The sequence below is a fragment of the Chrysemys picta genome, chromosome 4 (assembly GCF_011386835.1).
Source record: "Chrysemys picta bellii isolate R12L10 chromosome 4, ASM1138683v2, whole genome shotgun sequence".
Taxonomy (NCBI): Eukaryota; Metazoa; Chordata; order Testudines; family Emydidae; genus Chrysemys; species Chrysemys picta.
Window position 1 is genome coordinate 126626255 of NC_088794.1, and position 23550 is coordinate 126649804.

Genomic DNA, 23550 nt, shown 5'->3' on the forward strand with positions numbered 1-23550 from the left:
TGGGGGGGGGGGGGGGAGAAGCCGGGCCCTGGGCCCCCTTCCGGACCGCTGGGCCCCAGTAATTTGTACTGGCTTCCCCCCTCCTCTCGTCGGCCCTGCTCCCAGATCCCTGCTCTAGCCACAGCATTGTTACACCAGAGCTGAATTTGGCATTATATATTAAAATACTGCCATAAAAACAAGGTCTAAGTGAAGAGGCAGATAAATCAGATGTAGGCAAAGGGAACTACTCCATCTCTGTGCAAAGAGTAAGTGCCAAAATTGGTACACTAGTAAGTCTCATCATTTACTGCATTCCTCAGCATCAACAAACTACTGATATTTAATTTTTGACTCTCAATTATCTACTCTAACCCCAGGACAATGAACCCATAGCAGAGTGTTCACTTTGTAAACACTGAATTAAACAGAATGTAGATTCAATAAACTAAACTAAATGCGACACAAGCCATTTCTTGAACTTGAGTTTCCATTTCAGTGTCATGCTTATATGGTCTTTTCTCTCTCAGTGTATCATTGTCAGTTACTGGAATGCCTCATGAAATATAAGCAAGAAGTATGGAAAGTAAGTTTGTGACCAAATATACCTTATATAGACAATGTTGTTTACAATAAAGAAAACCAGATGGCTTGAAAACTGTAGTCACTTTGAGCCAGAAAGTCAGAAGTAGTGATCTCCATATGTGATCCTCCTGCTGAATTTGGGGCAAGCATGTGTTGGTTGCTCAGAATTGGAATTTATAGATGCTGTTCCATCCCTTCAGACCAGGGCCCGTTTTCTGAATCCTGCTTAAATGTTGCTCACGTTGGGAAAAATCTTGTAAGAGCAAGAGATCTTACTAGTTCACATTGGGCTGAATTTTTATGAGGATGGTTTGTGTGTAGTATCATTGAGGCCAGAGGTAATTTAGTCCCTATTTGACCTCAAATCTGGATTCCTATCCTTAGCCTGAACCAAATCTGGATCCAGTTATGGATCTAAACTCCACCTTTTTGGTCTGTATCTAGACAGAAGGCTTAATTTGTTTCAAGTTATATATTGTATGCATTGTGGTAGCACCTGGAGGCCCCAGTCAAGATCACAGATCCATTGTGCTAGGTGCTTTACAAACATACTGGTAGAGTTGCCATTTAAGCTCCACCAAAGAGTTTGCAAAAGGTGGTGGGCAGGGTGTAAAATGTATACAATTGGTATATGTGTATGTACATTTGAAAACATACATAAAGTAATGTTATGAAATGAGTAGTGTTTTGTTACCATGCAAACTAAACAGGCTACACATGTTTTTCCTTAGGACTTGCTGTATGTAATAGCTTATGGTCCTTCTCAAGTAAAACCTCCGGCAGTACAAATGCTATTCCACTATTGGCCCAATTTAAAACCGCCAGGGGCAATAAGTGAGTACAGAGGATTGCAGTACACAGGTAAGTGCAAAAATGTTTGTATAAACCCAAATAAATACAATAAACGAGGTGGTCTAGTGTATACTAGTGTTAGCTGTTAACTCCTGTCAGAGGGATCCTAACTACAATATTCTATAGGCAGATATATTAAGTATAGGCAATGTCTATTTCAGTGTGCTTTCAAAAGGTGATGATAATCAGTAGAAATTATGGGTAGTAGAAGCTGGGATCAGATCCAATAAATCCAGTGTGTCAGTCCCAACACTAACTGGATAACCTCTCCCCATAAACCTACAGTGCAAAGTCCCGAACTGGGATATAAATGTACCCTGTAGGTACCCAGAAGGAATCCATTCCATGTCCCTTTCTACTGTCACGATGGATGCTATTGATGTCTCATTTGTTATAGCTGCTGCTGTTGCTATGACTCCTCTTCTAGCTATTACTGTCACTGGAGTCATGTGTAAACAGAGCTCAGTAGGAAAGTTCCCAGGGCTGGGAAGAAGGATGTGGGAAAGGAGGAAGAGAGAGACAAAGCTGAGTAGGTGGATGGCACAAGGTCTCATGCTCACCTTCCTCTGTGCTGTTTTGCATCTTATATTGGTAGGGGATTGTGCTTCTGCTGGGGTGGTTCTTAAGGGTGGGAATTTCCTTTTGCTGCTTGTTGGCCTTAACCCCATCTCTCTGCTTTGAAGAATCATATTTTCAATGTTGTGTTGTCTTTTTGGATTTTTTTCCCATTTGGAGTACAGTTGGGCTGGCACCAGAACCCCACACTCAAATAACCCTGAACTTTGGGACATTCAGAATGTGAACTTGGGTCTGGATCCAAATTATGCCACTGGAACGCACCTCTAATATTTGATTACTGTCACCTCCTATGTAGCATTCCCTTCCCCTTTTTAATGAGGTCAGATTATTGGGATTTAAACGTCGCTCTGGTTTGTATATTGCTGGTCTCTGATCTTGTTCATCATATTATTATATTTTAAATTGTTGTGCGGCTCATTTAGGGCTAGATTGTGTCTCTAGAACACAGTATTGCCACCCTCAAGAGAGCAAAAATAAAGATTTGGACCCCAACAAATCATGAGATTGTCCCAAAAAATCATGGGCTTTCTAAAATAAAATATTCTATTCTGTGGTTTTTGGTCTGTCTTCTGGCTTTTGAACTGTTCCTGCCCATCCCCAGAGTATGCATGACAGTGTTGCAAAAGATTCCACATTTATTGGGTAAAGTGATTTTTGGCTCCTGCTACAGGAGCTTTCGCCCCCACATTTGCCTGTTCCCTGCCAACAATTAATTCTGATCCCACCCTCAGCCCCCCAGCTTCCCCTCTGCTCTTCATGGGTTTTCACCCCCCTCTCTCAGGCCTGGGGGACTGCAGCAAGGTACCCTTTCCAGTCGGGGGGGGGGTGGGCCTACGGAGGAACACTCATGCTATCCTATCCCTCACATTGCTCAGAGGGTTGGATGGAGTTGTCCTGAGCAGCTGGTCTGTTTAGCTCCTTCCTTCCCTCTCCCCTCCTGTCAGAACAGTTTTGGATTGCTATGGGGTAGTGGTGGGGAGAGCTTTTTCTATAGCAGTTCTGGTTGGTTGTTCAGCCCCAGGAGGCAGGCGAGTGGGGCAGACAGCCGATCACAGGGAGTTTCCCCCCTAGGTAGGGCTCAAATTCCCTAGAGAGCTGGAATTTGTGACAAAATCTGAGCATTGAGGACACAGCCCTTAGTAAGGGATAGTGTGTTGCTGAGCTGCCCTAGGAACAGCTCAGGGAAAGAATTGTGCTTTAGGGAGTCACAAATTCCAGGCTGCTCCTCTCTGCTCCTGGGGGTAGTCATAAATTAATGCAAAATCTGGGTAACATGAAAGAGATGAAAGGGCTGCTGGGGAGGGTTCCTTACTCCCGTTTTATACTCTTGTGTCTGGGAATACAGTCTACCTCATAATCCAGGCAGGCATGTTATAAATTGTTGTTGTTGTTATTAGTATGCTTCCTGGGACAGGGGCCATGTCTTCCTTTGTATTTGTACAGCAGCTAGCACAATGGGGCCCAGTCTGGATTGGGGTCTCTGGGCACTAGCATAAATGGTACCTATGAATAATATTTGTTTGTTAATCAGCTGTGTTTTGGTTTTTCAGCCTGGAATCCCATCCACTGCCAGCATATTGAATGCCATAATGCAATTAACAAACCAGCTGTGAAGGTACCATTATTTCCACAGGACCAGAACTTTGCCCAGTTGAGGGCCTTAATGTAAAATTTCTGTAAGCCCATGGGTTGAAGCTAGGGCCCCATTTTGTCTCCGGTCACACACTGAAGTCGGTAAGACTTGTATGTAACCAAGGGCTGAGTTTGGCATGGAAATTGCTTACCCATATCTTTAATGGCCTGCTTTTGCTTCTACTGAAGTCAGGTGCAAAACTCCTATTGACTTCCATAAGATCAGATACAGGAACTAAGATGGCAGCATGGCCTGTGGAAACTAAAGGGCCTAAGAATACGTCTTGATCTAGATGGCCTATGTAGCCTGGCTGCTCAGATGAAGATGGAGTATTTCATCCTGGAGCCTCCATGAGCTATGTCCCCATATTAAATATAAGGATGGTTACGGGCCACATGTAGGGTTGCCAAGTGTCCAGTTTTCAACCAGAACGCCTCGTTCAAAAGGGACCTTGGCAGCTCCGGTCGGCATCTCCAACCAGGATATTAAAAGTCCGGTCGGCGGCACAGTGGAGGCCCAGGGTTAAGGCAGACTCCCTGCCAGCCCTAGCTCTGCGCAGCTCCTGGAAGTGGTCACCAAGTCCCTGCAGTCCCTACGTGCATGGGTGGCCAGGTAGGCTTGGCGCGCTGCCCCTTCCCCCCTCCCCCCCCGTGACCAACGGGAGCTGTGGGGGCGGTGCCTGTGGGTGTGAGGGCAGTGTATGGAGCCTCCCCAGCTGCCCATGTGTCTAGGGGCTGCAGGGACCTGGTGGCCGCTTCCTGGGAGCCATGGTAAGTGCCGCCAGGACTGCGCAACTCTGCCCGCATCCCAACCCCCTGCCCCAGCATGGAGTCCCCTCACACACCCAAACTCCCTCCGGGAGCCTGCACCCAGCACCCCCCCCACCCAGTGAAAGTGAGTGAAGGTGGGGGAGAGTGTGCGATGGAGGGAGGGGAGATGGAGCAAGCAGGGGTGGGGCAGGGCCTCAGAAGGGGCAGGGCAAGGGCAGGGCCTCGGGGCAGGGGTGTTCAGTTTTGTGAGATTAGAAAGTTGGCAACCCTATCCATGGAAAATCTACCCATGGAAAATCTCTGGAGTGGTCTCTGGCTACCCCAGTGTTATGTTTTCTCAAAAATATTACTAATTATTTTCTCCAAAATGCTTCAGAAAGGAGATAAATAGCATCATTCCCATTTTACAGGAAACAGGAATCACAGAGAGGTTAAGTCATTCAGACCCCCGGGTCATTCAGTGGGCAGTAGGAGAGTCAGGAATAAAACCCACATTTACTGAGTCTAAGTCTGGTGCACTCTGCCTGTAGTAAAGCTAGCTATTTATTTATTTATTTATTTATAGGCCTAACCTATATTCCAGGCACCTTCTAAACATTAAAACAATTAAACTGATCAAAATGACACTTGACAGATCTCTCCCTCCCAGTAAACTAGTCTCCCAGTGTATTATAATTGCAAAAAATGATGTTCATACTTGACTTCAGAGCTCCCAACATTTCCCACCCAGCATACTTCAACCCCAGCCACTCATCCAGCCCTTCCCAGTCACCCCCAGTTAGGTCTTCCCATCACCAGAGAAAGATAACAGACAGGTGTCGCATTGTGACCTAAAGGTCACCACATTCAGATTCCAGCCATTCAGTGAGGAGAGTAACTCTTAGTGAGATTTACAGTTCTAAGGTTTGTACATGTAAATGCTTAGGAGTCTTGAATGGACTTTCATTTGAACTACTTTTTGCTGTAGAATGAAGATCCGAGCTATGTAGAGATATATGAATTGAGTCCTATTCTCTCTTAGATATATGCCCCAAATTCTTGTCATTAGAGGGGATGGAATTACATCCAAAGAGGAATATACCCTCTGTCATTCGCAGCAAGATCAAGCACTTGGCTAGATTAAGAAACTCTAATTTAGTTTAGACGTGATATTATGGTGTCTGTTAGCGATTGCCTTTTGTCTTCACTGCCCCCTTGTGGTGAAACTGGGTGACACAGCAAGGCTGCATCCTACTCTGATGGACCCCTCACCATCTAGCCTGCTCATGGGTCCTTTGTCGTGACCCTAGCCCCCCGGCTGGATGGCTGGTAGTCCTTCCCCCCTTTCAGGGTGCTAAAGAGTCCAATGCTTCAGGAGGCCAATCACCTTAGATGAGGGGCATACAGTCATTGATCTCTTTGAGTGTGGCCCACTTGCTCAAGACCTTAGTAAACCCTCCTGATGGGTTTGGTAGGGGAGCCTAGGTCTGGCCATTTTCTGGGTTCCAGGCTAGGAACCCTGTATAAAGGAGTTTGAAAGAAATTGACAACCCTTTACTGTTTCCCTGGTGTGCTTCCTAACATGCTGGTCCTGTAGACTGTTCCTCTAGTTCACATCTTGTGGTCCTCTCCTCCAGAGGGTCTGGTTTCCTAGGTGGCTTCTCACTGGTCTGTTATAGAGACCACTGTTCTCTGTGGCTCTTCAGCCTCTCTGGCACTCCCCAGGCTATACTCCAAACTGTCCTTTCGGTTTCCCTTCTGGTTTCCCACATCTAGAGGAGTGTTCCCCCAGCCCTCCTCTTGAAACTGGGTTTGTAGTTCTAGTCATCAGCATGTTCCTAATTCAGAGAGGAGCAGGCCCAGATTAACCAATGTGCACTTGGTGAACTTGCGCAAAGCCTACTAGAACACAAAACAACACCTTCCCCCACAAATCCCACATTTGAATGGTGCTGCGACCCTGTGTGCCAGGTTGCAATGCTACTCAAATTTGGTCCAGCCACCATCGTGTCATGCCACAGGGAAACTGGGTCAAACTGGAGTGAGTAGAGCTGTGATCTGGAGCTTGGCCCCCCACTTTTACAATAATCATTGGACCAGCAGAAGGCTTGCTGTACCTCCACCCCTCCACCCAGAAGTCCATGAGGGTGCACCTCCTTGCTTGAGAACCTCTGCACTAAAGGGTTGGAGCAGGGCAGCAAAACGAAGTTTTGCCTAGAGCGGTGATTGTCCTAGCCACCTTACCCCCTTCAGGCCTTGTGTGGGTGGACACCCCATTACAGGGCCATGCCATGTGGCTGGTGTGAGCTGAAGTCTAGGCACCAGTACCCGTAAGGGAAAGATCACCCCGTCACAGTTTTCATGTCCAGACCTATGACCGTCCTGCTTCTAAGTACTTAAATAGTGTAATGCATCTGCTCAGATGTGTGATCATGTTGCCATCTAATGGCTAACCCACAAAGAGGATAAAAGCTTCACCACTAGTGCAAGACAATGGAGTTATTCTTTTAGCTCTGGTGACAGAGGCCTGCATTTTGAGAGTCAGAGCTCCTGGGTTCTATCTCTGTTATCACATATGTGCTGTATAGCCAAGAGCCATGTTGCATGTATACTTGCAGCATATAGATGTTGCAAGTGACACCACTGAGATTGAAAGTTCTAGAATTCTACCTTAGCTTGGCCTAAAAATATTGAGCCAAATTCTCCTGTATGAGAGTCTGCCTCTTAAAGAAAGAACTGCAATGACCATGAAATATAATACATGTGTTTAGTTATACTAATGTAACAGAAAGACACACCTGTGTTACTGTGTGTAGACCACACCCATAGGCCCACTTAAAACAAAAATGTAGAAAACAGGACTGACAATGCTCTCCTTTTACACAGACTGGTTCCCTGTTTTGAGCTTGTCTTTGGCGGAAATCATTTTGGACACAACACTGGCAGGCGCTGAGTGCCTCCTGCAAGATGACGAATGCCCTCCACAAACACTGATGCCAGGGGATGCTCATTACCTTGTAGCATTAACCCCTAGGATTGTTATGAAACCAGAGCACTTTCATGGAGAGAGGAGTTCATTCTGTTCTTCCTATGTGTTTCAGATGTGCATAGAACCTTCCTTGTCTGTGGCTCTGGGTGATAAGCCACCTCCGCTTTACCTGTGTGAAGAATGCAGCCAGAGGATTGCAGGGTGGGTAGACTAAGACTTGGAGATGAATGATAATCACAAATAGTCAATTAAAAACAACCACATACAATTAGTATACAACTCCAGATTCTAACACCCTCACTCATGTTGAATAGAATCTTACTCCACAAATAATCTAACTGAAGTTAATAGAGCCACCTGTAAAGTAAGCTGCTATCTGGTACGAGTAATTGTAGCAGAGTTCGGCCCAAAGTGAACAGCATTTGCTTTTAGTTTGCACATTAGTGAGTCTTAAAGATAAGATTTGTGAATTATATGATTTTGTTATGAATCTACACCCTTTTTGCACAAGAACAATGTCTCTCCCCTCTCCTTACCGTTAAGAGCACTGTAGTGAGGTCTCCTTTGCTGAGGCATCATTACTTTTATGGAAAATGTACTTCACAACGTTCTCTAGTGTACTCCATGAAGCAACTGCATAAGGAGTTAAAACTAGATCACACTTGTGAAGTACATGCAGAAATACATTCTGACATGAATTATCCTCACATTTTAAGTTTTGTTTGGAAACTTGTTAATTTACGAAATCCACTAATTTGCAATGTGTCTCCCAATCATTAGTGCAAATGAATGAAGTTCTGCTTAGTTCAGAAGCTGTGCATATTTATTTTTAGCCCTTGTTTAACAGACACCTCTGTATCATAGCAGCTGCAGGGAAAAGTAATTAAATTTCACAGAAGTCACCTTGGTTTTGAAGTCATTCTTGATTTAAAGCTGCAGGGAAAAGTAATCAAATTTAATTGCAGCCATGGCTTCTAAACAGATATACACTGTATGGAACAGGTACTTTTCTTTTTTCATGTTTGTCTAACACTGTTCACCATCAGTTTTTAATCTCAGGATATACAGAACACATTGTATTTTCTAAATTGCTAAATTAATGTCTTCAAAGTAATATTTGAAAGCCTTGAACATGGACAAATATCAGCACAGTGGTAATTTGCAATCAATAGGGCATAACAAAGAGAACTGATTTAAAACAGCCTTCTATTTATGATGTGCTATTTACAGAAAAGCTTTTTCAGAACAGTGTAGATCACTGATATTTCTTTTGTGCAAAAATAAAATAAAAAGGGATGTTAATTAAATATTTGAATTATTTTAGGGACCACAGTGAATGGTTGGTTGATGTTCTCCTGCCACAAGGTAAGATATACTTTAAGGATGAACAACAAGTAATTGTGACTCTACAATCATACGTCTGTTTATTTTCCTCTGTTATCTGAGGTATTTGTATTATACTTTCAAGAAAACCACACAGAATACTAGAAAATAATATTTGTTTACACTTAAATGCTCCTTAGCATCTTCAGAATAGTGTGCAAACATTCCTAGTTATTATTGTTATTAATTATGTTTATTATGGTAGTCCATAAGGGCAAACCAAGAGTGAGGCCCTATTATGCTAGGTGCTGTACAAACAGGCTAGCAGATGGTCCCTGCCCCAAAGAGCATCCAATCTAAATAGACAAGACAGACAGAGGCTGAGGGAAGGAGTAGAACACACAAGCAGAATGAACATTGTGATGGCAGCAAACATGTTAATTCTGCCATTTGGGGTGCATGTGGATTTACTTGGGAGGGGATCAGCTAAATGGAAAGAAAAGGGAAGGGAAAGCATGGGTGGGGCAGGGGAGAAGAGGGTAAGAGGTGCAGGTGTGGGGTGAAGCTGAGGTGAAGAGAATGTGAAGGAGAGGGAGGTGGAGCAAACAGCCAGTCAGCACAGGGCAGAGAAGGTCCAGACAAAACTAGAAAGTTCTCTGAATGCCTAGACATACAAAGGACCCTGCTTTGGCTGCTTCTGCTCCCATTAGCTGCAGTCTCTGGCTGGCTCCTGTCCTTTCTGTCTTCTCCCAAGCCCACATGGTGGGGGGATGGGAGTCATCACACTGAGGGCATTGGGTAGGGTTACCATATTTCAGCAAGCAAAAAAGAGGACGGGAGGAGCCCCGCCCTAGCCCCGCCCCTGCCCCCCCACTTCCCGCCCTCCCAGAACCCCCAACCCTCCCCCCGTTCCTTGTCCCCTGACTGCCCCCTCCTGGGACCCCTGCCCCTAACTGCCCCCCAGGACTCCACCCCCTATCTAAGCCTCCCTGCCTCTTGTTCCCTGACTGCCCCAACCCTTATCCACACCCCCACCCCCACCCCCAGACAGACCCCTGGGACTCCCACGCCCCATCCAACCACTCCCCACCCCCTGACAGCCCCCCCCCCCAGAACTCCCAACCCATCTAAACCCCTCTGCTCCCTGTCCCCTGACTGCTCTGACCCCTCTCCCCACTCCTGCCCCCTGACAGCCCCCCCAGAATTCCCAGCCCCCCACCCCCCCGCTCCTTGTCCCCTGACTGCCCCCTCCTGGGACCCCCTGCTCCTAACTGCCCTCCAGAACCCCACCCCCTACCTAAGCCTCCCTGTGCCTTGTCCCCTAACTGCCCCCTCCTGAGACCCCCCCCCAACTGCCCCCCAGGACCCTACCCCCTACCTGTACCCTGACTGCCCAAAACTTTCTCCACTCCCCCCCAAAAGCCCCCCCCGTTTCTTGACTGCCCCCTCCAGAACCTCCCTGCCCCTTCTTCTGTCCCCTGGCCCCCTTACCCTGCTGCTCAGAACAGGGTGTTGGGCTCTGTGCAAGCCGGACACGTGGCTGCGCTCCCCAGCGCAACACAAAACCCGGTCCCTGGCCCTGCACAGTGCTGCCGGACCGGGACGCTGGGCTGCAGGAGGAGGAGCTGCCGGCTCAGAATGCAGGGAGGGAGGAGGAGCTCCTCTACAGCTGCTCCGAAGTCCAGCCCGGGACTTTCCTGCAGCCCTCCCAGCCGCTGGCTCTGCTCTGCCGGGGGAGAGGGGAAATCCCGGACATTTTGAGTTATTTACAAATTCCCCCCGGACGCTATTTTTAGCACAAAAAGGAGGACATGTCCGGGTAAATCCGGACGAATGGTAACCCTAGCATTGGGACCTAGGTGGAGTGGTCTCCCTGCACAGCTCTGGGTGAAGGGGCATGCTGGGGGAAGGGTGGCTCTGGGTGGGCCCCATTTGATCCCTTCTCTCCAGTGCAGCAGTCAGTATTGCCAACTTCAAGAGATCAAAAATCATGAGTCAGAGTCCCAAAAATCATTGGCCCCAAAATCATGACATTTAAAAAAAATATTATACTGTGTTTTTTAGGCCAGTCTCTTTATTTCTGAACTCCCCTTGTTCATTCCCAGGGGGTGTGCATGTAACAGTGTTGCCCACTCTCCACATGTAATGGATAAGGCGATTTTTGGCCCCTGCTGCAGGAGCTCTCACCCCCACATCTGCCCTTCTCCTGCCCAACAATTAACCCTGTATCCCAGTCCCCCATCAGTTCTCTCTCTCCCCCCCCAAACCTCCTCAGTACAAACCCCCACTCAGTTCAGTCTCCCAGCCCCCATCATCACCACCCCAGCAATTCAGCCCCCTACCCCATCCACCCCCACCGCCCTCAGTTCATCCTCCCAGCACTCACCCCATCTGCTCAGAACCCACCATCAGTGCTCACCCTCCTCACTTCAGCCCCCTCTGCAGCCTCCAGCTTCACCTCTGCTCCTTAAGGTTCTTCACCCTCCCCAGACCTGGGGGGCTGCAGTGGGGTCCCCTCTTCCACTTCCTAGGCTGGCAGGGGACCAGCCACCCAGGGCTGACAGCTGGAGCCACGGCTGTGCCTGGGATGACTGACATGATTTCTAAGTAAAATTAAACCTCACTTTTAGAACTCTCAAATGTCAGGATTTTTTTTCAGTTGATGCTTATTTGAGGTTTGGCCCTCCTCTTTCTATCAGATGAAGTTTCTCTCCCCTGCTGCGGTGTAGCCAGCCAGCTGTCTCTAGTTAGTTTGATAGCTCTGCTTACCTGATATGTAAATGAATTCTCATCGTTCAAGTACTGTGGAATTAACTACCGGATGGAGAAAACACCTTCCTTTGTTTAGAATGGGGTATCTCCTGTTTGACTGGAAACACATGATTTGTACCATGGCTGACAAAAAAAAATCCTGACTTTGAGAGTTCTCTTGCAAGATCATGAGTGAGGCTTAATTTTACTCAGAAATCGCAACTCTCACCATCAATTCACAAGAGTTGGCATGCATGAGCAGTCCTTGCTTTGCCTACTTCAGGACCTACCAGCTCTCATCTCTTGCATATCCTATAGTTTACAGCATGCAGCGACCTAACTTGACCCAAACAGCCTGGCACTGGGGCTGAAGTACTGCACTCTGGGGGATGACAATCGATGCAGGAGAGAAAAGCAGTTGTGGCTCACATTTAGATTTCAGTGGTCTGCATTTTATCAGCCCTTGTACCCAGGCGTTTATTATGACTTGCTGGTGGAGAGAAGGGGGCACTGGTTTAAATTCTGCTAGTATAGAAAGTGAATGTAATTATGAAGAACTTTCCTTCAAATTACAGTGCCTGACTTTGCAGTCCCTAGGCAGACAAAGCTTCCATTAATTTCACTGGAATTTTCGCCTATAGAATTCGGCCCATTGGCTGGGTACAGTTGACATCAATCATCTGATGTGTTCCAGATACAAGTAGGGAAACCTACCATATAGCTGGAGGAAAAGGATAATATTTGGAAAGTCAAGTCAAACTCTGGAGGCTCTTTTTACACATATGTTTCTCCCATGATTGCCATGGTAAGGGAGAAAAGTGATAGTACTGTGTTGATATTTTGTATACCTTCCCCTTACAGCTGAAATTTCTGCTATATGTCAGAAGAAGGTAAGACTAAGTTGTTTCTGTGATGGGGCATGATTTGGTGTGTTTGTGCGTAATTTCATCCCATTACTGTGTGATATATTTTTTGCCATCTGAAGTTTTTTCATAATGTATCCATTGCCACATTTGTTAAGGGAAAACGAAGGTGATTTAGCAGTGAGATTTGTTTTGGCTCAGATTGCTGCAGTTCGACTTTTGATTTTGAAAGGTTTCCATTAAAATGATAGCTTAACAAAGCAGTCCTATTGTGCAATTGATTTTACCAGTCTGTGTATAATACTACTGTAACCGTGCGGGACTCACCCTTGCGGCGCCTCTTGCTGGTACCTTCTGGGAATTAGATCTCCAGCCATCAGAGCGCCCTCTGCAGGCCAGTGTCCCGCTTTTGCCAGGCCCCCGTGTCCCTCCCGGACCCAGTGCCCCTTGCACGCCAGGGTGCTGCCCCCTGGCAGTACACCCCTCAGTCTCTGGGTCTCCCTTCCCCAGGGAACCCCCACCCCCACCAGTACACCCCTCAATCTCTGGGTCTCTCCTCCCCGGGGAACCCCCACCCCTGCCTCACCTCAGTATATGGCTACTGCCCAGTCCCCATCTAGCCCCTATTCACTGGGGCAGACTGCAGTATATAAGCCACTCATCACAAGCAAGGGGGGTTTAGACCTGCTGCCTCTGCCTACCCTTGGGCTGCCCCCTGCAGCCCCAGTACCTATTCGGCCTTACTCGGGGCCTGCAGCCTGGGGGGTTTCCAGGTCAGAGCTCCTCTGGCCTTCCCCCAGCCCTGCTCCACCTCAGGTACACTCCCCAGCAGCCAGGCCCCTCCCTCTCAAAGGCTAGAGAGGGAGTATCTCCTGCTCCCAGCCCACTGCCAGGACCGGCTTTAGGAAGTGCGGGGCCCAATTCAAACATTTTCGGTGGGGCCCCGGCAGGGATGACTAACCATAAACCAACCATGTAAAAAAAAAAGCCTTTCGTTTCTTCCATGTATTATTTACTTTCCATAACTATATAAATAATAAACTTATATATTATGTACATTGTGTCATATATGCTGTTGACTGGTTATTAGTGAGCTCAGTTTCACATGTGTGGGTCCCCGTCACTCCCTGGGGGTGTGCTAGGGTGACCAGATGTCCCAATTTTATAGGGACAGTCCCGATTTTTGGGACTTTTTCTTATATAGGATCCTATTACCCCCCCACCGCCTGTCACAATTTTTCACACTTGCTGTCTGGTCACCCTAGTGGTGTGCACATGTGTGGGTCCCAGCTGCTCCCTGCCCCCCTCATTGAAGCAGGTGTGCAGGGTTACTGGGAACTGCAGGGCACCACTGGACATGGGGCTGGCTGGAGGCAGGGCAGGGTCTGACTGGAGGTAGGGTCTGACTGCAGGCAGGGCAAGGGTTGCGGGGCTGGCTGGAGACAGGGGTGTGTGGGGTGGGCTAGCTGGCTGGCTTCAGGCAGGGCCACAGGGGGGTGCGGCAGGGGTTGGCAGGGCTGGAGACTGAGGAGTGCGGGACTGGTTGGCTTCAGGCAGGGCAGGGGGTGCTAGGGTGACCAGATGTCCTGATTTTATAGGGACAGTCCCGATTTTTGGGTCTTTTTCTTATATAGGCTCCTATTACCCCCCACTCCGGTCCCGATTTTTCACACTTGCTGTCTGGTCACCCTAGGGGGTGCAGGGCTGGTGCGGGCAGGGCAGGGGGTGCGGGGCTGGTGCGGGCAGTGGGCGATGTGGGGCTGGCTGTCTTCAGGCAGGGCCACAGGGGAGTGCAGCAGGGGTTGGCTGGAGACAGGGCAGAGGGTGCGGCAGGGGCTGGCTGTGGGCAGGGGGTGCAGGGCTGGCTGCAGGCAGGGCAGGGGGTGCGGGGCTGGAGGCAGGGAAGGAGGTGCAGCAGGGGCTGGCTGCGGGCAGGGGGTGCAGGGCTGGCTGGAGACGGGCTGATTGCGGGCAGGGGGTGCAGCAGAGGCAGCTGGAGCCTCGGCCCTTTAAATAGCCCCCGAGCCCCCCGCTATCCCAGGGCTCTGGGGGCTATTTAAAGGGCCCGGGGCTCCCTTGCTTCTACTGCCCCAGCCCTTTAAATAGCCGCGAGAGCCCTGGGGAAGCGGCGGGGTTCCAGCGGCTATTTAAAGAACCGGGGCGGCAGGGGCAGCTGGAGCCCCAGCCCTTTAAATAGCCCCTGGAGCCCCCGGCTACCCCAGGGCTCTGATAGCTATCTAAAGGGCCCGGGGCTCCCCTGCTTCTACCACCCCGGCCCTTTAAATAGCTGGGGAAGCCCCTGCTGGGAACCCCAAGCCCTTTAAATTGCCCCCTGGGGAAGCCGGGCCACCCCGGTACAGAACACCGGCTCTTGCCAGTACGCTGTACCGGGGCTTGGGTGCGGGGCCCTCTTAGGCGCGGGGCCCGATTCAGGGGAATTGGTTGAATTGGCCTAAAGCTGGCCCTGCTCACTGCCCTCTTATAAGGGCCAGCTGGGCCCTGATTGGGGTGTGGCCTCAGTTGAGGCTGCTTCCCCAATCAGCCTGGGCTGCTTGTCTCCAGCTACAGCCCTCTCCTGGGCTGCTTTTAACCCCTCCGGGCAGGAGCGGGGTGATGACCCCGCTACAACTTATAAAGAGGAGAGAATGAACTATTAATTTAAAATCCAAGCATTTTATATATTCTGGGCCACAGTACTGAAGTACTGGATTAGTCCTTAATTATGCACAACTCCCGTTGTAGTCAGTGGATTTTGGCGTAGGTAAAGACCAACTCAGTCTTCAGTATTGGACCCTACACAGAGTACTGACAAACCAATCTAGCAACATTTTCTTAATAATAATTTAATAAGTATGGATAGACATGTTCAAGGTCTCGTGCTAGAAATGCTTGTACATTGAGCCAAAATCTTAGCTGGTATAGACTGGCATAGCTCAGTTGAAGTTAATTTATATTTCAGAAATTTTGAAAGTTACCCTGAATGAGTTGGTGTAAATTGGCATATCTCCACTGAAATCAATGAGGCTACATGGATTTAAACCAGCGAAGGATCTGGCCCTGTTATGTGTAACTTTCAAAAATTCTGAGCTATAATTAGGGAGTGAGAGAATTTTGCAGGACACAAGTATTAAATATTCACCAAAGTGAACTCCTTTTCCTTTCTGTATTTCTAGTTTGTTTCTAAGAATCACACTGCTATGAGGAATGAGGGGAATGCTCTGAATCAGAGTATGTGTGTGCTTAGAAATAAATTGGGTATAGGTGAACTGAAAATTAGATGCTGTTATTACCTTTAGAGATTGGCCCAAGCCAGACAGTTGAGGTTGCTGGGTGAGGCATTGATTTGGCCCATTCCAGAGAAAGGAGACTATCCATGACATTCAGGTCTAGGTCTACATGTATCTTTCCTTGAAGTTTGGTAATGCTTGGCTCAGGGGCATGTTTTGGACCCATCTCTAGTGAATTTTAAAAAATGCCAACATATTAGCTAGCTCTGTTGTGTTGATTTTCATTCTCGTTTTCAGTTCCACTTACTGCCACATGTGGCATGATAAACTCTGTTTGTTTCCAGAACTGTAGCTCACATGTCAGAAGGGCTGTCGTCACCTGCTTCTCAGCAGGCTGCTGTGGCCGCCATGGTAACAGGCCAGTGCGCTACTGCAAAAGATGCCATTCGAACCATCACAGCAGTGAAGTTGGGGCAGCCGCAGAGACCCACCTTTATCAGACATCTCCTCCCCCAATCAATACGCGGGAGTGTGGGGCTGAGGAACTAGTTTGTACTGTGGAAGCTGTGATCAGGTAATGAGGCAAACAAATAAACGCAGGGTCAGATCCTGACCCTCACACCTGTACTTGCAAATCCTATGTCCCAGGGCCAGGTTGTGATCCTAGTTTCACCAGCGTAAACCACAGTGACTGCACTGAAATCATTCTGGTGTAGCAAAGATGAGAATCTGGCCGAGGGACTTGTACACATGTCTGAGTGTCAGAATTTGACCTTGAAAGCTGGGTCTTTATCTTATTTCATTATGTTTTTTACCCTTCAAGGACACTGTGCACAGGGAGATGAATGAAATCTAGTGCTTTAACTTGTAATAGTCACTGACCAGCTATCTACTTCCAGTGCAGAAAGGCTGAATTACGGGCCACATTCACCTTGTTTTTGCAGCTTGCTGAAGGAAGCAGAGTTCCATGCTGAGCAGAGGGAGTATGAACTCAACCGCAGGAGGCAGATGGGCCTCTCCTCTTCCCATCATTCCTTGGACAACACTGACTTTGATAACAAAGATGATGACAAGCATGACCAGCGCATCCTGAGCCAGTTTGGAATCTGGTTCTTAGTAAGTGTTCCTTGCTGTTTCTCCCTCTCCCCTCTTTCTGCAGGGTCATCTGTCCTATCATTGACCTCACCTTTAAATTCATTTAGCTTAATTCAGTCATTTACCAGGACAGTCAACTCTCAGAGACTGACAGCAATGGTGCCAGTTAGCATGAAGTGAACTCTTTTCCATTAGGAACTGGACAGAGATCAGCAATTCATTTCAAAGAGACTGTCAGATGATAATGCTTTTCAGTTAATACACACCTGAGCTGTATTCATACAAATACTGAGAAGCAAGTAGCTCCATTACCCCATTATCAAGATGCAGAGTCAGGGCCGGTCTAACTTTTTTGCTGCCCCAAGCAGCAAAAAAAGTGCCGCCCCGCCGGAGCCCGCCGAGTGCCGCGCCGCCGGAACCCCCACCCTGAGCGCAGCGCCCTGCGCCACCCCCCCGCCGAGCGCCGTGTCGCTGGAGCCCGCCCCCCCGCCGAGCGCCGCACCGCCGGAACCCCTCCCTGAGCGCCGTGCCGCCCCCCAGCCGAGCGCCGTGCGCCGGAGTGCCCCTCCCCCCCACGGAGTGCCGCGCCGCGCTGCCCCCCGCCACCCCAAGATTGGTCGCCCCTTACCAGGTGCTGCCCCAAGCATGTGCTTGGTTGCCTGGTGCCTGGAGCCGGCCCTGTGCAGAGTGGAATCTCAGAGAAGATGAAGAATCTTATAGAAAATGGTACAGTCCCCTCCCCACCAGCAGTTACCACAGTATCTTGGGATAAATTGAAAATTAGGTTTGTTTTTGCTGTCTTCCAGGTGAGCCTTTGTACTCCCAGTGAGAATACTCCAACAGAGAGCTTAGCTCGCCTGGTTAGTATGGTTTTCCAGTGGTTTCATTCCACAGCTTATATGATGGATGATGAAGTTGGTAGCCTGGTGGAAAAACTCAAACCTCAGTTTGTCACCAAGTGGCTGAAGACAGTTTGTGATGTTCGATTTGATGTCATGGTTATGTGCCTACTTCCTAAGCCAATGGAGTTTGCCAGGGTAAGAATATTTTGTGTATTTTGTCTGGAGGTTTTATAAAAGCCATAAAGCTTGAAGTCGTACTGTGGTATATTTACAAAACTTTAAGGAACAAATTCTGCCCTCAGATCAATGCATACAAGCCCAGATCCATAAGGGTATTTAGGCCCCTAACTCTCTGAGACAGGGTGCTCTATTCACCACAGGATGGCACCTCCTCCTGGCCATTCTGGAAATTAGCTTAACATAAGCAATGGTCCTTCTTGTGGTTGTATTCCATCTCTCTGTCTCTTGCTCTTGGTCTGCAATCCTTCTCTCACCCCAGGAGCTGCTGCTGCTTCTTCATGAGTCAGCCCTCCAGCCAGGTCATTCAACGTTCCTCCCTTCCGAGGTTGTGTACCAAAGTCCCTGCTCACCAGCAGTTTTAGGCAATCCTCCCATTCACTGCCCCAAATGCCAGTTCCTCAGTGGCTAATGGGGAACCTGAGCCCACCCTCTACTCCAGGTTCCAGCTCGGCGACCCTCTAAACATCAGCCAAGGTGTGGTTCCCTCCTGCACCTTGCTGCCTTTCCCTGGGCCTCTTCCTTATCTCTGGAGGGCTGGATGCAGAAAAGAAGTTAGGTATGGTTATGCTAAGTGTCACAACACCTAACTTTTAAGCACCTAGAAAATCACTGTGGTACTCAATGCCTGAGTTAGGCACCTAAACTCCTATACAATGAATGTGCAGAGGCAGGCACCTTAGAATGAAATAAAACAAAAGCTCCCAGTATGCTAGGCAGGAAGCCAGCTAGCCAATGGGAGGTGCCAACAAGACAGGGCTGTGCTAAGCCCCATCCCACTCCCAATAATAGGCACCTATCTCTGCTTGCTTTTCTCAACTGTGAACACTCCTGAAATTAGGCACCTATGCCATTGGTGGTGGTACCACTACCAGCCCTATATCTTTTAGCCCAGTGGTTAGTGCACTCACTTGTGATGTGGGAGACCCAGGTTCAAGTCCTCATCTCTGCCAATGGGGGAGAAGGGATTTGAAGTGGGGTTTCCCACTACCCAGAAGAGGGCTCTATCCACTGAGCTAAGGGATATTCTGATATTGGGCTCCCTCACTCTTTCCTGTATATCTCAAAAAAGATATACTGGCATTAGAAAAGGTTCAGAGAAGGGGAACTAAAATGATTAGGGATTTGGAACGGGTCCCATATGAGGAGAGATTAAAGAGGCTAGGACTCTTCAGCTTGGAAAAGAGGAGACTAAGGGGGGATATGATAGAGGTATATAAAATCATGAGTGGTGTGGAGAAAATGAATAAGGAAAAGTTATGTACTTGTTCTAATAATATAAGAACTCGGGGCAACCAAGTGAAATTAATGGGAAGCAGGTTTAACACAAATAAAAGGAAGTTCTTCTTCACATAGTGCACAGTCAACCTGTGGAACTCCTTGCCTGAGGAGGTTGTGAAGCCTAGGACTATAACAGAGTTTAAAAGAGAACTAGATAAATTCATGGAGGTTAAGTCCATTAATGGCTATTAGCCAGGATGGATAAGGAATGGTGTCCCTAGACACTGTTTGACAGAGGGTGGAGATGGATGGCAGGAGCAAGATCACTTTACCTGTTAGGTTCACTCCCTCTGGGGCACCTGGCATTGGTCACTGTCGGTAGACAGGATACTGTCTGGATGGACCTTTGGTCTGACCCAGTATGGCCATTCTTATGTTTTTATGTTCCTGTTGAAGCTGTTCCTCTTTGGATAAATAATGAAAGAGTGACTAAAACAGGTGGACTTGACCTGGTGTTTTCCACCTTCCAGCTGGCTACTCTAACCACTGGACTACAGTCTTTCTCTACTGTGGATAAATACTTAAGTAGTCATTGGGCCAGGGAAAACTGCATTTAAATCTTCAGCTGCACTTCAGTTGCCCCTGGATCATATGAAAAAAAAAAATGCAGTCCCCATGGCTGAATCTGAAATATGCACTGAACTATACTATTGATCAATCATCATGATTTAATGTCTGTAAGGTGCCATGCAAATATCTGATGCTATACAAATAACAAATGCAAGAATTATAATAGCAGCTAATAAACACTATTCCTGGAAATGCCCTCAGGTTGGTGGATACTGGGACAAATCCTGTAGCACTGTGACACAATTAAAGGAAGGTCTGAGTCGTATCCTCTGCCTGATTCCATACAATGTAATAAACCAGCCTGTGTGGGAATGTATTATGCCAGAATGGCTGGAAGCCATTAGAACAGAAGTGCCTGATAGTCAACTGAAAGAGTTCAGAGAAGTACTAAGGTAGGTAAACGGGTACTTGAGCTGTAGCAATGGTGAGTATATTAATTAACAAGGGTTTTAGCACAAGGAATTGGTGACGTTGAATAAAAATGCCTTTCAGAACTGCTTTGTTTATATGCAATAAAAGAGACGGTGACTAGATGCAGCTGCATCATTAATAAATTAAAGTTGGACCTTAACTGGAACATTTGATCTAAAGTTCCACAGTATCACTGGATCTGTATCCGGATCCAAAAGTAGGGCTAGATTGACCTTTGCCCTGAGCGGACAACACGTGCAGGGGGTTCAGGCACAGTGGAGAGAGCAGCCTCCAGGGAAGTGCTACTCCTCCCTTACAGGTGGGTCTGGAGTGGGTCTGCAGGGGTGGGGAATGGGCACAGCTGAGCTGGCACAGAAGCGGATTAGTCTGCTACTGGTCTAGCAAATTATTTCCCCTCTGGAGCAAAGGGGAAGCCAGGGTGTGTGCTCTCAGAATCCCAATGCCCTGTTTAATGCATTCTGGGACAGTGCAGCTACACAGTGCCTCTTAAACTTACAGTCGATCCTCAATAGCTGAGGCCTGTCTCCAGCATGAAATGCATTTTGGTGGGGGAAAGGTAAAGAGAGAAATATTTCTATCTGTTGGAGGTAGAGAATGTCATCACTAACAGATGAAAATATTTCTGTTCACTGATCTCTCCAATCCATCTGCATAGTCTGTCTGAACACACTTTGAAATTTAATTTGAATTGTTATGATGCATGACAGACCCACCAAACTCAGGAATGACTCCCAGGAGTCAGAATGACAATTGCAGGTGACACAGTCCCTGTGTGATGCAAAATGAGCATGCAAGTGATACACTAGTGAGATGTTAGTATTATTTAGTTGTGACTGGTATTCTATTAATTGTCCAGGTACAGTCTACTACGTACTGCACATAACAGCAAACCAGTGATCATATATCTTTATTCTTCTTTGCAGCAAAATGTTTGATATTGAGCTTTGCCCACTGCCTTTTTCCATGGAGGAGATGTTTGGCTTCATTAGTTGTCGATTCACGGGCTATCCTTCCTCTGTGCAGGAGCAAGCTTTGCTCTGGCTGCATGTAAGTGACTATTATGGATAGGTCAAGCTGAAGCAGCTTATTGGGGTTGTAATTAGAAATGGGTGAAATGGTTCAGACATAAAAGAGCTATCTTGAACTTTCACTCATCTCTGAATCAAACCTTTTTTAAGGGTCAGGAAAGTCTTTTTCCTCTTTGCTTACCCCCCAGTGCAAGCAGATAGGTAGCTCAGTGCCTATAAGGGAGGCTAGATGTCACTCTCCCATCTCAGGCGATAGGTCTGGCCTTTTGGTGGAAGGCTAGAAGCCCGTTTTCCCTTTGGCTGTAGGTTGTGTCTTGAGGGTAGGCCTGGTGCCCCTGCCTCTTCCCCAGCTGCACTCTAGGGTCTGCACCTAATTTGCTTCGTAGACTGCAGAATGACTTCAGGAACACTTAAGCAATTTTTAAGGGTCTTTTGTTGTGAAGAGCTGGATTGGATTCCCTTTGGAGTCTATCAAAACCACTTGTTGCCTTGACACCACTGCTCTTGTGTACTAACCCATGAAGCTGGCCAGCTGGAGTGAAGGTGTACACCAAGGCCACCCAGAGGATTCAGGGGGCCTGGGGCAAAGCGGGGGAGCGGACATAAAAAAAAGGCGCCACCCGCTGTGGCGCTTGTACTCACTGGGCGGCGCTCCGAGTCAGCGGTGGCAGTGGGTCCTTCACTTGCTCCATGTCTTCGGCAGCACTGAAGGACCCGCCGCCGAAGACGTGGAGCGACTGAAGGGCCCGCCGCCGAAGACCCGGACCACTGCCGGGTGAGTAAAAATTAAAAAGGCGCCTCTAGACAGGGAAGGGATTCTCGGCCAGGGCTCGCGGGGCCCTTTGGGGCCCGGGACCTGGGGCAAATTGCCCCACTTGCCGCCCCCCCCCCCCCGGGCGGCCCTACACTACAACCATCTGAGCTTTCCCTGCATACTGAGCAGCTACTTGGATGATTGTCCCTCAGAGATTCATCCTGCAGAGTGCAGCTCCCCTTAAAGCCATGTGCATTTTACAATAGTTGGCCTTTTGTGAATATCACTTATGTCCATTGTTATTGCTCCTGCCCTGATGAGAGTTATTTGCAGCCAATGCTAGGTGACCTATTTGCAGAGAACAGTTTAGTTGATGGCTGTAATAGTTTTGTCTGTTGGCAAATTTTCCACCAACAGATTGTGCCTTTTGCAGATTTGCTTATTAACAACTGTTCGATGACTAGTTTGAACAAGCTCAGTTTTGTCTATGGTTTGTTCATGAAGGGGTCACTGTGAGAATTCCCTCTTGGTGATTTGCTGCATGTGATGGGTCCCTTGAGAAAAGGAAGAGCCCCTGGTCTGTTCACCAATATTTGAAATTGTTTGATGAATCTATTGAGGAATAATGAAAAGAGCTTTTCAGAATGGCCACAGGAATTATTCTGATTGGAGCCTTGGGGCACTACTGCAATACAAATAATAAATAGTACTAGTGGTATCACCTAGTGAATTCATGCTAGTAGTTGTGTCATTTTTGCTTCACACAAACATCTCGTGAAAACACCTCACATCAGAAAGTTTGTGAATAAAAGGGGCCTCAAATATCAGCAAAGAGAGTTGTCAGGTTTCAGTTACAAGCATATTGGAAAGTGCTCTTTGTTGTACTCAGACAGATTTGCTTGGCTCTGATTCAGCCAGGTACTTAAGCATGTGTCTAACTTTAAGCACGAATAGTCCCATTGACTTCAATCAAACTATTCACATGGCTGAAGTTAGACACATGTTTATGGATCTTGTTGAAGTAGGGTCACGGTTAAAGTATTTATAAAGGTAGTTAGTATTTTTGGTCCGAGCTGAAAACTCATGCTTTTTTGTTTTTATCTTTCTTCAGGTGTTATCTGAGTTAGACATTGTGGTTCCTCTTCAGCTACTGATCAGTATGTTTTCCGATGGAGTTAATTCTGTCAAAGAGTTAGCAAATCAAAGAAAATCAAGAGTCAGTGAACTGGCAGGGAATCTTGGAGCTCGAAGGGTATTATCTTTCATCTTGTTTTGTTTTTTCTTTTTCTCCTTAAAACAGTTTCCCTTTTAATTTGCATCTGAAGATTTAAAAACTTGCTGCCAATTACTCTAGCACTTGATTGGAAACAAAGTACAGATGTTGAGAGTGATAAAAATCAACACAGCTTGAGTTAATGCCAGCCTCCCATTTGATCAGTTTTAATTTATAAATTAATAATTTGGTAGATGTGTTGTAATTTGGTAGAGTGTAATTGTGAAATCTCTTTCTGAGTGAACTGTTTCACTTGGTGTATGGCATCTATATAATAGCTAAGCATTAGTATTTATTTTGTGGTGTTAACTTTTCCAACAATTTTCATTCTCTGTATCTTCTGTCCACTACCATCAACCAGCAATTTTTGATGGACATCTGGTCCTCTAGGGTGAGCTTTCATATTCGTGTTGCACATGTTTGGTATGGCCGAGGCACTTACTGGTGGTGATGACTGAGCAGAATTAGTTTCCTTGTCCCTCCATTTTTCCTTGTATTTTACCTAACC

At 47.5% G+C, this 23550-nt stretch overlaps 1 protein-coding gene across 16 annotated transcripts in view; it reads left to right on the top strand.

Annotated features, from left to right (window-relative positions):
* UNC79 (unc-79 homolog, NALCN channel complex subunit) overlaps nucleotides 1–23550 on the top strand; it is a 144316-nt gene that overhangs the window by 21972 nt on the left and 98794 nt on the right. For 14 of the 16 annotated variants that reach the window (XM_065593522.1, XM_042858643.2, XM_042858644.2 and 11 more), the window contains exons 6-17: nucleotides 510–565; nucleotides 1296–1425; nucleotides 3546–3610; nucleotides 7479–7567; nucleotides 8691–8731; nucleotides 12302–12330; nucleotides 15875–16104; nucleotides 16475–16646; nucleotides 17432–17662; nucleotides 19757–19947; nucleotides 20911–21034; nucleotides 22881–23021. In XM_065593522.1, coding sequence (XP_065449594.1) covers nucleotides 510–565; nucleotides 1296–1425; nucleotides 3546–3610; nucleotides 7479–7567; nucleotides 8691–8731; nucleotides 12302–12330; nucleotides 15875–16104; nucleotides 16475–16646; nucleotides 17432–17662; nucleotides 19757–19947; nucleotides 20911–21034; nucleotides 22881–23021 — 1499 coding nt within the window. The remainder of the gene's footprint in view (nucleotides 1–509; nucleotides 566–1295; nucleotides 1426–3545; nucleotides 3611–7478; nucleotides 7568–8690; nucleotides 8732–12301; nucleotides 12331–15874; nucleotides 16105–16474; nucleotides 16647–17431; nucleotides 17663–19756; nucleotides 19948–20910; nucleotides 21035–22880; nucleotides 23022–23550) is intronic. The other 2 variants (XM_065593523.1, XM_065593524.1) reach the window with 1 other exon arrangement.